The sequence below is a fragment of the Sinohyriopsis cumingii genome, chromosome 5, assembly GCF_028554795.1.
Source record: "Sinohyriopsis cumingii isolate HCF-2022 chromosome 5, ASM2855479v2, whole genome shotgun sequence".
NCBI lineage: Eukaryota > Metazoa > Mollusca > Bivalvia > Unionida > Unionidae > Sinohyriopsis > Sinohyriopsis cumingii.
Genome location: NC_142965.1, coordinates 94,076,708 through 94,094,847, shown reverse-complemented (window position 1 = coordinate 94,094,847; position 18,140 = coordinate 94,076,708). Strand labels below are relative to the sequence as shown.

At 33.7% G+C, this 18,140-nt stretch overlaps 1 protein-coding gene across 1 annotated transcript in view; it reads right to left on the bottom strand.

Moving 5' to 3' along the window:
• LOC149799788 (multidrug and toxin extrusion protein 1-like) overlaps nucleotides 1-18,140 on the bottom strand; it is a 77,985-nt gene that overhangs the window by 33,909 nt on the left and 25,936 nt on the right. Inside the window, exons 6-9 of the mRNA XM_089959172.1 lie at nucleotides 15,963-16,062; nucleotides 12,270-12,312; nucleotides 7,793-7,837; nucleotides 4,687-4,784 (exon numbers count right to left, since the gene is read on the bottom strand). Of these exons, the coding sequence (XP_089815298.1) occupies nucleotides 4,687-4,784; nucleotides 7,793-7,837; nucleotides 12,270-12,312; nucleotides 15,963-16,062 (286 nt within the window). The remainder of the gene's footprint in view (nucleotides 1-4,686; nucleotides 4,785-7,792; nucleotides 7,838-12,269; nucleotides 12,313-15,962; nucleotides 16,063-18,140) is intronic.

Genomic DNA, 18,140 nt, shown 5'->3' with positions numbered 1-18,140 from the left:
AAAATACGTTTTTTCTTTCTTACTTGGCTTTATAGGCTATTTAAAGTCTTACAAAACAATTTCATTATATGACTTCTTGTTTTGCTTTGTTCTTATTTACTAAACTGATAGAAGCTGGCACTGCTAAAATGTTACAGCAACCTCACACATACATGTAAGGTGATATAAGAGTCCATTGTCTCACCAGACAGATAAGAGTTTCTGATAAAAATGTCATTTAATGATCAATCATCAGACTCATACTACTGATGATGATGTAACAGACAGAGCATCATCAGACTCATACTACTGATGATGATGTAATAGACAGCATCATCAGACTCATACTACTGATGATGATGTAATAGACAGCATCATCAGACTCATACTACTAATGATGATGTAATAGACAGAGCATCATCAGACTCATACTACTGATGATGTAACAGACAGAACATCATCAGACTCATACTACTGATGATGATGTAATAGCATCATCAGACTCATACTACTGATGATGATGTAACAGACAGAGCATCATCAGACTCATACTACTGATGATGATGTAATAGCATCATCAGACTCATACTACTGATGATGATGTAACAGACAGAGCATTATTAGACTCACATACTATAATGTCATAGGTATGGCAACATCAGACTCAGCTACTGACTGTTCTTGATGTGGCAGGTTTCATGCCATTTTCAGCACACAACTGGCTATACATGGCAACCAGTATAATTGATGGAGGAAGAACCCAGAGAAATAAGCCTGAGACTTGGATCTACATGGTCAGAGGTGAGATGGCAGTAATTGATAAAGGTGAGCACTTTAGACCACTTGGCAACACAAGGCCCCAGACTACTGATGACATCATATGTATGGCAATATCAAAGACTCAGATTACTGGCAAGGTCAAAGACTTGGAGACATCTGAGATTCAAACTAACGATGATGATGCCATAGATAGGACAACATCAATGACAGTGATAATGTCAAAGGTCAACATCAGAAACTCACACTACTGACAATGGTGTCTCAGGCTACTAATGATTAAACACAAATGTTCCAGTTAGCGACAATCATGATTGAGCATCACTTATAAATGATGGAATAATTTTGCATGTTCATCCGTTCCTCATTTCATCTGATTAAAATGAAAGACATTTACTGCACCAAAAATTATTAAGTGAAAATAACAAATCGGAGCATTTAGAGGTTCTCTTTATTTTTTATTTTTTTACTATTCTAATCACTTAAACCTCTAATATAATGAACTTATATTTATATTTTGGTCAAACTTGTCTCATGCCATGTCATTCAATATACACTTTAAACTTCATCAATTGTTTTCTCAATACCATGAAAGCAGAAAAAGTTGTATAAAATTAAAAACCATATATAAAAAACAATTACTGTATAAACCTGCTTATAAATTTAGTACAAGCACAAACAAGATAGATATTGATCTGCCATTGTATAATGCAATTGCAGATTAATGCTGTCAAAATTTTAGAAAACATCTACCAGGTACCTGTCGATCCTAATGATTGGTTACCTAGGTAACCCCAAGAGAGGTATAAGCATAATTAAAGCTAATTAAATGTAAGTGGCAAAAAAGCGTACTCTGATCATAAAAAGAGCAATCTATATATTATGTGCCATAAATACAGAAAACTGTATGAATAATGTACATTTATTTTTGCTACTTACCTGAATCTGCAGTTAAATATCTTGCCACAAATCAGCTAAATAAATGTGGATTAGCACAAGAATACAGACACAAAACAACACTCACTTTAACTAGTCTGCATGCCCAACTTACGCTGAATGACTGTTGATAAAGTCCACAAATTCTGAATATTGTATTATATCACTGTCAAATTCTTCTTTCAAAATTTGTAAAGTGCTATTGATTTGTCCTATTCTTGATGCATCAGTTCCTCATTTTAACAAAATCTCACTCCTCTAACATTTTTCAGTCGTATAACATCCAAAAGTCACATCAATAAAGCCTGTTTTGCTTAGAATTTGGTGCCATTGTTTTCAATATAGACTGGTCTGCTATATAAATGTCTATCAAAATATAATGAACCTGTGACAAAGGGTTTTAAATTCAAGAAACCTGTCTGTTTTCTTAATAAGGAAACAATTCGATGTACATGGCCAAATGGTTGCACAGCTCAAAACTATAACATCAGTAGACAAAGGTCTACGATGGATAAATATGCAGCAGCCAATAGTCACATGACATGAGCCTTGAAATGTACTTGTTATTCTGTGTCTCATTCACTCCAAATGTCACCAGATATAATCTTTGATCTGAACTAAATGGGTACCCAATGGCTCATTTTATTACCCAGGTTGTTATCAATGGGTAGGTACCTGAGTACATGGATACCTGTTGACATCTTAATGGCAGATAAGGTTCTATGCTGTTTGTTCTACTGGTTACTCTAATAAACTACACAGACCCAGTCTGCAATCCAATGGCAGATCTGGGTCTGTGCAGTCTGCAGCTGAACTGGACTCAAAAGCGATTATACACATTATTGACTTTTTATTGTATCTGATTCAAGAATCTATTAAACACAGAACAATTATCTTCACTTTGGCCAATGGCCTTGATGAACACTAATTTATGAAGCTGATAAAGCTAAGCATCAACCTAATTACATGTTGACTAGAGCTATCAGATGTGTACATTGCAAAGGAACCCACTCATTATAATTTGCTCTGTAATGCCGTCAACACAGGAAATACTATGGGGAAACCAAGGTTAGGAGAAGATGGGCATTCAGGGGCCATGATTACTCTAAATACTGAAAAGGAATGCTTGATATCGAATCCCTTTTGGAATTTATCAATACAAGCATCATTCCATGTAAAGACATTAAATTGTCAAAAGCCATAACTCTCTAAAATGGAGTTAATAAAACAAAACCAATAAATGATATATGTAGGTCAATGAGAAAATATTCAAATCAAACTATTATCAGAATATGTTGAATGGTTACTTGGCTGATTACAATCTATCCAGTTAATTGTCACGGCCATAAATGTATCCAAAATGAAGTCGACAAAACTCACAAAGGGCTAATCAAGATTTTGAGACAATTTATACACCTAAACTACATCAGAATGCCATTGTGAAGCTTCAAAATGAATGTAAAAAAGCAACAGCTCTATCAAAAATGAATCTGAAAAGATGAAACCTTTCAAAGGCAAATCAACCAACAAAACAGTATCAAGTTATGTGTAAAAGTAGCACAGATTTATTGGTTACAATATGTGTGAGTTGATGGACAGACAGACAGATGGATAGATGAGTTACAAGATGGGGGAGTCAATGGACAGACAGATAGATGGATAGATAACAAAGGTAATTAATATGAGGCTCTCATGTCATGATGCTGGGCCTTAATACCTGTAACTGTATAATGGTATCTTTTATGTTGTGTTATATCAACTGAAACATTGATATGATACTCATTTTCACAATTTTGTATAGTGAAATTGTATTATTCTGCCACGTAATATGAACCCTGAATGGCAAATGGTACAGACCCAGACCTGCCATCAATAGTGGTATAGACCCAGAGCTGCCATCAATAATGCACCAGTGTTGCACATAGCATTTCAAGTGCATGGACATTGTGTATCCCTGTCCTTCAAATTTGGGAAGAGAAAAAAATTCAAAGGGACATAGAAAAATGTAAGAACAAGTAGTAGCAAAAAAAAAAATTAATTAAAAAAGATATATTAAATTACAGTTCTACCACCTTAACCGTTTTCATGCATGATCGTCTTTTCCTTGGACAATTACATTATTTCAATAAATGTTGTATCAAATGCTCCATTAATCGGTAAGCTCTTTACTTCTTTGAATATCATTAGAGCTAACTAGGATATATAGACTGAATAGTAAGAAAGAGATAATTATAAAAAAAAAACAACAGAAGTATAAAAAACTACAAATCATATTTATTTTGTTCTTGATTACTGCAATGTTATAACATTCAATGTTAAGTTTCTGTTGCCCTTGGACCAAATAAAAAACACTTAAAAATTAAATTTGTGGTATATTGTCTAGCTGGTCTGAGAATTTTCTTGTCTAATACAATAAGTGCAAGTTAAAATCATGACCCAATATTTAGGCACTTAACTTACTATCTGAATAAAACACTGCTTTTGCTTTTTCAAAAGGTGGTTTCCTGATGAATTTTCCTAGAGTATGAAATTCATGAATGTCACTTTTTGACATCAAAGACTGCAAGACAGTGGACATTAATATATGGTATACCTTATAAAATTACATACAAGTCAGATTGCAAACTACACTGACCCAGATCTGGCATTGCATATTGGGCCAGCAGATCAGGGTCTATGAAGTTTGTTTGGGGTAGTCAGCAGAACAAACAACACAGACCCTAATTTGCCAGTGTATTATATGTCAGCATGATAGGGTCTATGTTGTCTGCAGATAGACCCAGCTTATAAGTGAGTATACATGATCATAAATAGACACAAATAACAGGGAAACTTGTGTAGAAAATTTTGACCAAATTTTTGCCTAAACAAGTATGGCAGTAAGACATGAGAAGTATAGAATCAGGAAATCTGTTAGCAACTAAGGCTAGCATTACAATGCATGGCAACATCATTGGCAGAGACTGTACATACTAACAAGATGTAATTACTCACATGATTCCAAGATTCATTCCAATAATGAGTACGGCATGGGCAACAGCATTCACAACATTAGCAAGAAGACCTATAATGATGCTTGGTAACACAATACTCTGTAAGGAAATAAAAACTACAATAGCATTAACATCATACAGTCACAAATTGTTTACCACACCTAGTCAGTTTACAATATTTCTGAACAACTAATAAAAGCTATTTTTGATTTTCCATGAGTATCGTAACTCTGTGCACCCTAAACTGGGGCACACCAAAGATGTCCTGGTATAGAATACTTACACATTATTAAATTTGGTATTCCAAGGCTGCCTTAATCATTTCACTTTCAAGACATTTACTTTTCCCAATGTTAACCAAAATGTCATATTAACATTAATATAAATAACACAGTGCATGCACAAAATTTATTTCAACCACCTCCCTCAAGTGCTCAAGGATCATCTTAAGTTTCTCACACCTGCAAGCTGGGCCTAATCTGGGCTATCTGGGCCTACTAATCTGGGCTATCTGGGCCTAATCTAGGCTATCTGGGCCTACTAATCTTGGCTATCTGGGCCTAATCTGGGCTATCTGGGCCTACTAATCTGGGCTATCATTGGACTCTGGGCTGGCCCTGGTAAATATCCAACATGTGATCTAAAGTAGGTAAACCTTCAGCCATCCTAACTTATAAAAGTGAAACAAGAGCAGATCCAAAACCAGTGCAAGACCATACCTAGTCTGCCCAAAGGAGCTAGTATCCAAAACTAACTACATCCTTGTGACACTGACCCTAGCCTGCCCTAAAGTGTTAATATCCAAGGTTAACTATATCCTTGCCCAAAAGTAATAGTATCATAAACTAATTATATGCTTGTGAAACTGGCCCTAGCCTGCCCTAAAATGCTGATATCCAAGACTAACTATATCCATGTGAGAATGGCCCTAGCCTGCCCTAAAGTGTTAATATCCAAGGCTAACTATACCCTGAGAGACCAGCCCCAACCTGCACTAAAATGCTAGCATCCAAGACAAACCATACCTTTGCAAGACTGGCCCTAGCCTGCCCCAATGTGCTAATATCCAAGACAATATCCTTGCCCTAAAGTGCTAGTATCCAAGGCTAACTATACCCCTGAGAGACCAGCCCCAGCCTGCGCTAAAATGCTAGTATCCAAGACAAACCATACTATTGCAAGTCTGGCCCTTGCCTGCCCTTAGGTGCTAATATCCAGGACAATATCCTTGCCCCAAAGTGCTAGTATCCAAAACTAACTATATCCTTGTGAAACTGGCCTAGCCTGCCCTAAAATGCTAGTAACTAGAAGAAATGTTGATACATCTCACTGCTGTATAGTGAAGAGTGCCAAATTCTAACAAACTGGGGCTCTTGGTGGCAGTCATCTAAGGTGCTAGTCTTTACAGGTCACTTATACATCTCACTTCTGTCTGTGTGAGTTTGAGTCTATACTTGACCAACATGGGTATGTGAGAAAACTTGACATTAGCTTCAGTGGTTTTCATATTTACTGGCCATTATGTATAGCCTATCATGTGCTGAGAAATAGTGTTACATCCTACAAAATCAAACAAAACCAATCTCATAAATATATGGGAATCAGCTTAAATTTGAAAATCAATTGTCAGTTCATCAGAACTAATTAATCACTAATTTTAATCTGCTGAAGGTATTTTCTACTAGTTTTCATGAAAAACGATACAACTTGGAAACATATTTTTGTGTCCTGAATTCCTGAACTGATAACTGTCACAGGTTTCTCACAAAAAGTGAATGCCTGATACTTGTAAACTTATAACCAATAAAAGCATGTTTGTAAAATGGTCTATTTTTATCTAATAAATATGCTGGACTATGATGCTGTGAAAAATGTTAAAAGTCAAATATGCAAAAAGAAAATGTTCCCGTGAAGAAAATTTTAATGATTAATACCACTGATGCTCACATATGACTCTAATCCAGCTCTAAACTGCAAAGACCATAATGTGCTAACAGGTCTGGGTCTATGCAGTTTGCAATGAGTAGTCAATAGAACAAACAACATAGACTGATCTGCTTTTGCAAAATGCGCTCGGTTGATTACTCGGCCAGTGCATACTGGCTCTGTGCAGTTTGCAGTTGGATCAGATGAATCTCATGATATAACAAATGTGAAATTGAAAGTTCAGTCTACCTATTAACCCTTTACCTCATAAAGCATAGTTACAAAGTGCAGCATGCTTTAATTGGAATACCTGTTACTGATTCGACTCCATACACATAGGCCTGCCTGTTAACTGTTAAGCAATGTAGTGTATGTTACATTTAACAGCAATTTTAACCATTTTACATTTTTGGTACACATCTATTATGTGTGGAAAAATGTAACAGTAAAGTCTGATTGTTATAGCTGTGTAATTATTTTTCACAGAAGAATTTTTTATGTGCTTTAAAATCTTGAGAGAACTTGTTCACCGTCATGTCAGTGAGACCGCATGACCAACCGTAGCTGCCATTTTTCATACTTTATTATTCAACAAGAAAATATTAAAAAATTTGGAAAAGAAAAACATGAAATAAAACCTTAACACACATTTTATATGTAATGGACCTTAATACCAAGGCCAAAGGTGCAAGCAAGAGAATAAAAATATAAATAAATGATACATCGTAATCAAAACTTTAATAAAACTGTTGACTCCACTACTGGAACCAAAATATTGACTACTACATCACTCCCTGATTACAAAGCTGTCCACTGGAGCCATTAATTAAACTTCCATATGGTGAAACCACTTGATAATGAAAGAAAATACATCTAATTTTAATACTACGTACTAAAATGAGATACATGACAATACCCATCTAATAGAAGGAATGGTATTGTAATAAAGGGCTTTATAATGAGGGTGTGATTTATGTCTCCCTTTTTCAATTTAATGTGGTCTCAACATAAAAATATGAATATAATGACATATTACATCATTTGGCCCCTAGACAGTTGATGTCATAAGCTACACAGCAGCAAAGCACCTCAATATATTGATGAAATGCATTTCTGTAATGCATACTTAGAAGCAAAAGAAGACTGTGAAAGTTGCAAACTGAAGATGATAGTGTTAATACCTGACACTGCAGATACTTGGTCAACACAAAGGAGAGAACACTTGCCTGAAAGAAGAAAAAAAAATAATTACATGCTTCATAACAACATAAAATCTAACTAATTTTAAAACTGTTCATGAAAGACATATAAGTGTACTGCTTTAGGTGAGTCCACCTTGTACTGATGTTCCAAGCATTATGGGATATGAATGCTGCCTTATATGCAAGTCCATCTTTTTACTACAGTATGTTCTAATCATAATGGGAGTGCAATTTCAATAAAAATGTACTACTTTATATCCATGTGGTACACTAGGGTATAGTCTAAAGCATGTGACTATGACCTTTGCATTTATATCTAATAAGGTGCACTAAAAACTCAACTGAATGCACAAAAATCATGCATTACAATTTTAAACCCCAAACTGCTTTTCCTTTTGAAAAATCTCTCCTATATTCTAAAGAATTTTTTTTTTTTAAATGGACAGGGAATCCACCCACCCACCCAATTTTCAGTTCCAGAATAGATCCTGGTACACAAAACTACAAAACAAATAAAGGGATTTAATAATCAAAAACAGCAACATCATAAGTCCTTGTCAGCCATAAAAATTAAATGAAAAAAATATGGTGTGGCAATGATGGCCCCACACACTTAATAAATTTAATAGGATCCATGCCTGTATCCAAGTTCTATGCAGGAAAGTGTTATACTTAAAGGCAGTATAATGAGTAATTTTTATGTACACCAAAAGCCCCACTGAGTTTTTATCTCATTGGCAGTCGATGAAACAAGCAGAATATTTCCAACTTTAGCAAATCATGTAAATCAAAATTGTCCAATCAATCCAATTAAAGCCACAAGCAAAATACAATCTTTGCCAGGGTGATAACATCACACCCAGGGCTGTCGAAAAGGAATGAAACAGAAGGCACTGCTTTAAAAGTTTGTGGGGCAAGTAAAATTTGTACCTTTTCAACTAAATTGATTTTATAGTGTTTTGTGTCAACAAACTTTAAAAAAACGTCAATCTTGGTATGAAAAAAGGTGATTAATCTTCAAGCTGATGAGAACAATATGAAAATTGCAGGATATGGTTAGGACAATGTCAAGCTGTCGGGTTTTTCTTTTAAAATCACTTTTAAAGACATGATTAAATACATAAGGTATCAGAACATGGTAAGGCTGGATGTTAAGTCTTAACAAATTTTTGTCTGGTTGTAAGAAAAGAACACTTCCAACACATGTTGGATGAAGAAAGAAAAAAACATTGAATAGACACCCATGAAAGTTTTAAATGTTTTTGCTTACTAAAAATACACTACTATGTTTAGCAGTAACCTAACATGAACAAGTTATTACAGATACTCTAAACTTTATTTTGTTGCCTACTAAAAACTAAAGTTGCAAAAACACTTACAAAGCTAGGCTGATGCAGCAGTTTGAAGAAGGAAACAAACAAAACAAGTCAGATATACATATGTATATAGAATATATATATAGTATGTATGCTTTCTCAGTTATATATCACAACCTGTATACAGTTTTCATTAAAAGGAAATGAGGCTTGCCGAGTTTCCTTTTAACAAAAAATTTATACGAGTGGTATATCATTGATACAGCATACATACTATACATATATTTTATTTATATCACATATCTGCACTCTGAATGAAGTTACAATATGCTGCGGGCAACTGTGTATTGACCGAGTAAATTAATTCCTCACATCCCTGTGAGTGTGTCAGCTACAAAATGTAGTTCTATGATTTTTCTTGTTGTTCACAATCACAAATGCAAATTGATAAGTTGATAGTTTTCTTTTTGAGTTTCTATTTTTATTCACATTTATTAAATCAATATAAGATACACTCATGATTGAAACATGAAATATGGTTTTTATGAAGAAAATAGTGCACTGCCAACACAGTTACCTTCTTGTAGACTCAACCTGAACTGTCAGGCATTCATGTACTGGCACATGGAAATTAGCGTGGTATAGAAACCAAGTGAACTGATGAATTAAGAATAGGTAATTAAAATATTTTCATATATTGACAGTTCATCTAAGTCTTTTTTTTGCTTTAATTACCATTTTGACAGTCTATACAATTCTCTCTATCTCTCTCTCTCTCTCTCTCTCTCTCTCTCTGTCTCTCTCTCTCCTTGTATCTAGCTAAGATAATCCAAAGAGACAGAGAGAGAGAGAGAGGGGGTAAGGAGGCAACCATTTGGACATTTTTATATTAAATTATTAATAATCAATTTTTACATCATTATAATAGGTTTAAGAAACAACAAAGCATTAAATACACTACAGTAAGTATGCCTCTGACCAACAAATTTAACATATAGGCCAAGTGCCTACTGGCTATTGCAACTATGTATCATTGATATTATAAACACTGTAGATAGATCCCAATGAAAGCGTAAACATACCGTTCAATGAACCAGATTACTGTAGGTTACTTGGTACAAGTTCAGTTTTAATGTTTTTATGAAGCGCAATGTGTTTTTCCCTCTCACTCCAGATTTTTTGCTTATTTTATCCCTTACATACAATAGGGGAGAGGAGAATGGAAAAAAGAAAGGATTCCGATGAAATCGTGTACCTATTTAATTTCATTTAGAAAACAGGGACTGTTAATACTTTTTATCATTATTTTCATATGTCATTTATGATTAATGAATGAGTAGAAATTCATCATTGATCTATAGGCCTATAGCATTGGTATATATATAGTAAACACATATGTTAGACTGCATGAATCATTATCAAATTACAAAATAAACTGACTTTCAAAATTGGTCAACAAATACCTATGAAACTACTGTTCAACTTATTGCTATCACTGAGTTGTTGTAAATTAGTCAAAGCATACCTTGAAAACTACTACAATGAATAAATCAGCCACAACCAGTCTACTAAGGACTGGAACAGGTGCAATTGTGTGTGCTGTGTATGTAATTATGAAATGTTTACATAATGGCTGATTTGTGTACACAACAAACTGATTACCTCATTGCTGTAATTTGGAGAGTTAAAGGCCAAAGGCAGGATATTTATTGAGGTATTATAAGATATAAAGAGATCAAATTATGGCTGTTGAGTCTTTTGTTAAAAATTGACCTTTTGGTGTCAGGGGCATCAAAAGAAGCAACTGACCAAAAAATTGATTTTGGCAGAAAGGCATAAGCATTTACATTTTCTTGTCTGTCTTGTTTAACTGTGATTGTGTTTTTCAACATGTTTAAATATGTACATCTATGAGAAGCTCTTATCATTGCTTGGTTAATTCTTAAGAATGCCAAACCATGATTTTCTCCCAATGCAAAAAAGCTATTGGCTAAAAAATATTACAGCATGTTCAACAATGCTAGGAATTCATGGTTTAAGTTGGTGCAGGAAAGTAACAAAAATCCTGTGTCTGCATTGCGAGCTTCATGCAAACTGGATTTAGGATAGTATATGGGGAAAAAATTATATCACTTGAGATATGCAGATACCATCACATACCTGAAATCGATACCAGAAAACTACTGACAGCCTGTTATCAAGTGTGAAAGCAAATTGTTAAGTCAATTATATTTCTCTGAGGATATTACCCAATCAGTCTGCAATCTTGCAAGTCCAGCTCTACTAAAATTAAAAAATGGCATTTTCTGTTCAGTTCAATAGACAAAGGGCAATAACTCTTGTCCATTAGCTCCCCTTGGCACTGTCAGGTGTTGCTAGTTTGTAACTTTGCTGCTGAACAGGATAATATTTCTAATGTAATGTGAAAATATTCAAAGGAGAAATTAAAAAATCATTGTGTATGTCATCACTGGACACCAAGAAGTAAACTCATGGAGAAAACTAAAAATCTGTGTGGATTGGAATTTTTTTTTTAAAGTGTACAACGAGATATACAACTCTACCTTCTTTATTTAAATGATATTACCCTGACTCAAGTAAGTTATTATTTCCAGCACAATGCCAATCAGAATTTGATTTGTGCTCAAAACTTGTTGACTTATTTTAATAAAAAGAGAATACCATGAAAAAAATGCATTTTTTATTATTAATCCCCTTAAAACACATAGCAGGTATACCAATTAAGAAATCCTAATTTTTTAGAAGTCAATCATCAAAATTTTGAAATTTCTGATCTAATGTTCTATTTCTGTCACATGTATTTAGATGTTGGTTGATGAGTCATTTTTCCTGCAATTATTAAGTTACATTATCTACAGAAATGTGAGTTAATTGCACACACACACACACACACAGAGATATATATATATATATATATATATATATATATATATATATATATATATATATATATATATATATATATATATATATATATATCACATGGTGAAATATAACATTATGAGGTAATATCTGGCTAAAGATGTATGGAATTTCTAGACATAATATTCTATTCACCTTGATAAACTGACAGGTAACTAATGAATGTAAGTAGAAAAGATGAGTGCAATCAAACTTACAGGAAGACCGGCTATAAAAACTTTAACATAGAGACCAGAATTTCTGAAAAAGAAATTGTATGAAGAATTAATTTTATATGATGTATTACATTTGGTGGAGGACGTTTAAATGGTTTAATACGTGTTTTATATTTGCACTGGAAATAATTGTCAGTAAAATGCTTTTTCTGATGAAATTGTTCACTTTTCTATACAAATAATCTTTGCTTTCAAGCTAACCTCAGAAAAATTATTAGAAACTTGACTCCCAGAGGTTTCAAGACCCGTACCTCTGAAAACATTGTGTATTACATCAATGCTTTTTGTGTGTGACTGTGGATTCACAACAAACAATATCTCCTTTCATTACAAACTACTGAAACTTAATTCATGAAATAAAATTGCAAACGTCAAAACTGTTCTTTTTAAACTGTTCAATTAGTAAACTACTGATGCCATGATTTCATTGCAAGTTAAATAAAATTTTGACTCATCCCTGAACAAAATTCTAAGGGCCAATTCAGGTATTTTACATTTGTTTAAAAATTCTGAAACTCACAATGCCATAATGAACCATATCTGAGAACCAAAACTTTCCATGCACAATGTACTCCATTCACTTTACATTTCTGGTTATCATTGACCACATTTGCTAATTTGTAGAATAAACCACTAATTAATGTTAGTTACTTTAATTATGTTACCTACATGATAATATTTATGTCAGCGTTCAACTGGTCCACTGAAATAACACACTATCATGACTGCTAGTTCTTACACAGGCAGCATTTACATGCCTTTGAACTTTTTATAGTTATTCCACTCCCTTTTTATTTGATTCCATACAAAATAAATAATTATTGTAATAATACAATGTGGTTTACTTTGAATTCACTGAAACAAAACAATAAACATTTCTGCAAATGGAGAAAAAACAATCAGCACACAATTAGGTTCTCAGAAACACTCACGGGCATAGCTTTGATGTTTAAATACAAGATGGCATGTAGCATTAATGATGATTACAATGAGACTAATTGAAAGACAGAACTAAAACATGAATTTCACTTGACAACTTATTTCATTAGTATTTATTTCTTCAAGTACTGCAACTGGTAGAAATTTCTGACATTTACATTTTCATGGATCAAAATATTGTTATTTAGAGTGTATTGAAATCCTTTTTCATATACAAATCTTAAACAATACAACTTCTTATTAAAAGTTACAAATTTCATGCTGTTGAATCGGATTGTTTTAGAACGGCCTTTTCAACAAATAAGGGCCGAATTTCATCAAAATTTTCTAGAAAACAAAAATGGGATCAATATCTGACCCCACATTATATGAAGATTCACAAGTTTTCTGAGCACAAGTTATCAAAGGTGTACTTTAGATGACACAGATTGATGGTTTCATTAGACTGGTTACAGTGCATTTTCCCTGCTACATGAACTTCATATTAAACCCAACCTTAAATGATAACCCATGCAGCATGTTTAAACATGTATTCACATGTCTTGGTCTGTAAGCATGATGGTGACGTTTTTTTGTGGAAAATCACCCAAACCCAAAAATTAAAATGTCAATAACCACTCATACAATTAAAGCCACTGTCTCTTAATCCCATCCATCAATGGAATTTAAAACTAAATTTGTATTTGTAAAGTATGCATAAACCCAATGCAGTGTAGTTATTTGTCGACTTCAAGTACTTGTTTGCTTCTTTGTGCTAATAAAGATCTTCTATATATAAAAAATCAAGTCTAATAAGTTTTTAATGTTATAAAGCACTGAAAAATAGCTGTCCTGAAAATATGATCATGGCATTCATATATGCATACAAATAAGCCTGCCAAATTTAATCTGTCAACCATAAATGGTTTTGCATAATTATGCTAAGACATTTCTCAGGATGGTTGAATGTACAGATGTACAAATGGATGACATGCAGATGGATAGGCCCAAATCTAAATGCTCAGCAGTAACAATCACTGCTTACCTACAGACATGGGTCAAAAGTGAGAGGTCATGTAACATGCTGTCGAGGCAAAATTTGCAATTTAAAATCATGATACCGTGGAAATTAAGAAGAAAATGATACTAGTTCTAGTATTTCATAAATGATCCATCTGTTTTTATGACAGATTGTAACATCAGCCCAGTCCAGTGACGGCTAAATATTGCTGATGACAATGATGAGATCACCATTAGTTTTAATTTCAGTCAGCCCTTTTGAAAGTTTGGTGACTTGCGATGACCAAGGAATAGACTGAGTATTGTTTGTGGCTTTCTATAGACTTGCTTTCCTTGGTATATGCACTACACAGTTATCTTCTTGAATTCTTTGCCCATATATTTATGTATCTCACTGAATTCATGATACTTTCAATAGATATCACATTGCCAACCCAATTAAAGGTTTTCAACGTCCAACACATTGCAGAGATAATTATACATGGAGAATAACAACTGTACATTCCCCAGCATTCTGCTTACGATTCCGCACTGTGTTTTCACCACAAAAATGCATTCTTATCCTGATCTAAGATAACAAATTTCACATCAGTGAAAATGATATTTTATCAATTTCACTCAATTGTCCAATTTCATTGTTCACTGCACCATAAAATATGGCACTGGTAAAAATTTTCTTTTTATAGAGATTGTGGTTGTTAAATTCATATCTAAATTCCCTCAATGAGAAACAGGTACTGGAATTGTATTATTTAGAGTCAGGTCAGATACAGTCTGTCTACGATTCATGTGCACCAGACAAAAAAGTACATGATCTTACACCGCTTATTTTTTTGGCCCACCACTTTGAATCAGATTTTCTCCAAATCTTTTCAAAATATTTTAATCATAGACCTGGATATGTCTTTTACTTTAGATATATTTCTGTCAGTAAATGCAATATTTTTTCAACTCATGTGACAGCTCTTTACTGTATGGCACCATGGTACTACACTGGACAAAACCTTTAAAGGTACATCAACATGTAAAAGTCAATGCACCTACCAAATGGCATCCATATAAGCATAGGGGTTACCAACCTAAGCTGGTTACAAGCAGCATTCTATATTAAGTTAAAATTGTCAGGGACCATAATTCTATTACAAAATAAAAGCAAATCTTGAGCTAAGAGACAATAATTACATCAAAATATGTTGAACAGTTCTTGAGCCATGCTGGTTACAAGGATCTATTGTAGTGAAGAGACAACAAAGAAAGAAAAAGATCCAATACCATTTAAATTGGATCATAAAAGACGAAACCTTAAAACAGGATATATATATGCAGTAGGCAATCCACTCATCAAATGGCATCAAATTATGTGGAAGAGTTGCAAAGCTATGCTGGTTAAAAGAAGTGTGAATAGACAGAAGGATTGACAGATGACTGGATGGAAACAATGATTGATTTAGGGCACCCATGTATATACTGTTTGATTGACAGATGACTGGATGGAAACAATGATTACTTTAAGGCTCCCATACATATACAGTTGGACTGACAGATGACTGTATGGAAAGAGTGATTACTTTAGGGTTCATATACACTGAAGCAAGGCCTACAAAACAGGCACTTTCTTTCCAGAAATGTCATGATTCCTTATTAAGCTACATCCTATAATGGTCCTTAGCATACAAAATCACAAGGTCCACTGCTCTGTAATACTTGTTAATTGTAAGATAAGGAAATTTCACTTACTTAGCAATGATTGGGTTTTGGCCTATCACATTCAGCAGGTGCTCTGTATTGAGAAGAAGAGCAAAGCAAGGAAGGCAACACATCATAAGGATCAACACACCTGCAAATGATTAAACAAAAATCCATATATCTCAATGCTAACTGGCTCAAAAGGCAATCAAATCAGATCCAAAACTTATTGTTAAAATTATCAAGATATTCTTAAAAAAATCAATCATACAAAAATTATCCTGTTAAATAGATAATACAGATTATCTGCCAAAGAGTTGATATAGATTATCTACCCAATATATCATACAGATTATCTGCCAAAGAGTTGATATAGATTATCTACCCAATAGATCATACACATTATCTGCCAACAGACTATCTGCCAAACAAATCACATAGATTATTATCTGCTAAATACATGTAGCTCACACAGAAGTGACAGATTATTAACTAAACAGATCACACAGATTATCTGCTGTTCTGAGATTATGGATGTTATTTTTACAAAAATCATTTTTCCTTACCCAAAGTACTTCAAATATAAAAGATCCGAATATGCATGCATACAATTATGAAAATAATAAGTAGAAATCAATAAAATTAGAATAGGTCCTGTTTAGAGTATACTGTTTTTAAAACATTTTCAAAATCAAATATATAAATTACAGTAAAACCTGTTATGAGAGACCGCCCCTTCTGCCAACCAAAAGCGGTCTCTCAAGACAGGTGGTCTCTCATAAGAGGTGTGTGAAAATGGACTGGTTTTCAGGGTCAATAGTTAGCATTGTTGACAAATAAATAAAACCCATACTCACTGTACATGTATCATATCCTTTATTCATAAATCTTGTTAAATACTGCATGCATTCCTCTCAAAATATCTTTATATAATAAAGATATACATCTATCAAACAACAAGAATAAAATTTATATTTCAGCATCACATTAATATGTACAAAAAATGAAGAGATATGATGTATATAATTCTATACACTTATTCACTTGTTTTTTTTAAAAAAATCCATTATACTTTGTTGACATGTTTTACACCGCTGTTTGGTCTGAACATGTATCTCAATTATTGCCTTTTCCTGATTCAACTTTCCACTTACTGGCATGTTTTTACTCCTTGCAACACAAAACCACTCCCATACTCGCTCGTTCAGATCTCTGTAAACTGTCCGTCGTGCCGTGGCATATTTCCTCTGTGCTTATGCACCTTTCTGCCATTCGTTTCTAATGGACTCCTTGTCCTTGATTACATTTTGAACTTGCGTTTTACCGACGCTTAAGCTGACTGCTATTTTGCAAGCAGTCTCCCGTTTTTCATTTCTTTCAATGACATTAATCCTTTCTTCCAGTGTTAAAATTTTTCTTTTTTTTCAGCGGAGGTTCTGCCATTGTTATTAGTGTTGACGTTATAAAGACTATCGGTTTTTATCAGGTTTTGGGGAAATGTGGAATAAATATATATTATGTACCAATGAATGAAACCAAAAGACATAATTAACTCATCAAGAAACAATACATTTATTCTGAGACGAAGTTTAAATCAAGAGCGTTATAGCTCGATAAACAAAGGTTCCGACCATCTGCACCCAGGTAAACAGATGGTGGCTTGGTGAAACACTAACAAAAGAAATAAAAAATAATTTTTAAAAAAATCCGGAAATGATTCTCACTTACTAGTATTAAAGACAATGAGCTCTTTCACCCTCCAGGCCTTATGGATTAACTGGAAAGACAAACGATGTACTCAAACCTACACTGAAGCCTTTTCAAACAATTTCTCACTGGGACATAAGGAATACCGGCGTTTTGTGAGTTTTCATAAAGATAAAGAAAAAATACAAACCTCTAAATTGACTGCGTATATCCATCATTACTCCCTTTGATGTTACTCTTACTGGCAATTCACATGACTTCGGTACTACAATGGCGGTTAGTGACATGTACTTTAATCTGGTTTACTGCAGTTTACAAATGACACCGTACGCTGGAGTTGTAAATTTCACAAAACTGATACTGTAGAAAGACACATTTTTTTTAAATACTTTATTAAAGCAATCTTTACTGTGTATGCAGTCTTTGTTACAAAGGATTAAATGATGGTTAGAGGTGTTTATCTCGATATATGGTTGTTCAACTATAGTGTTATTTAATGTGCACTTTGTTTGCATACTACAT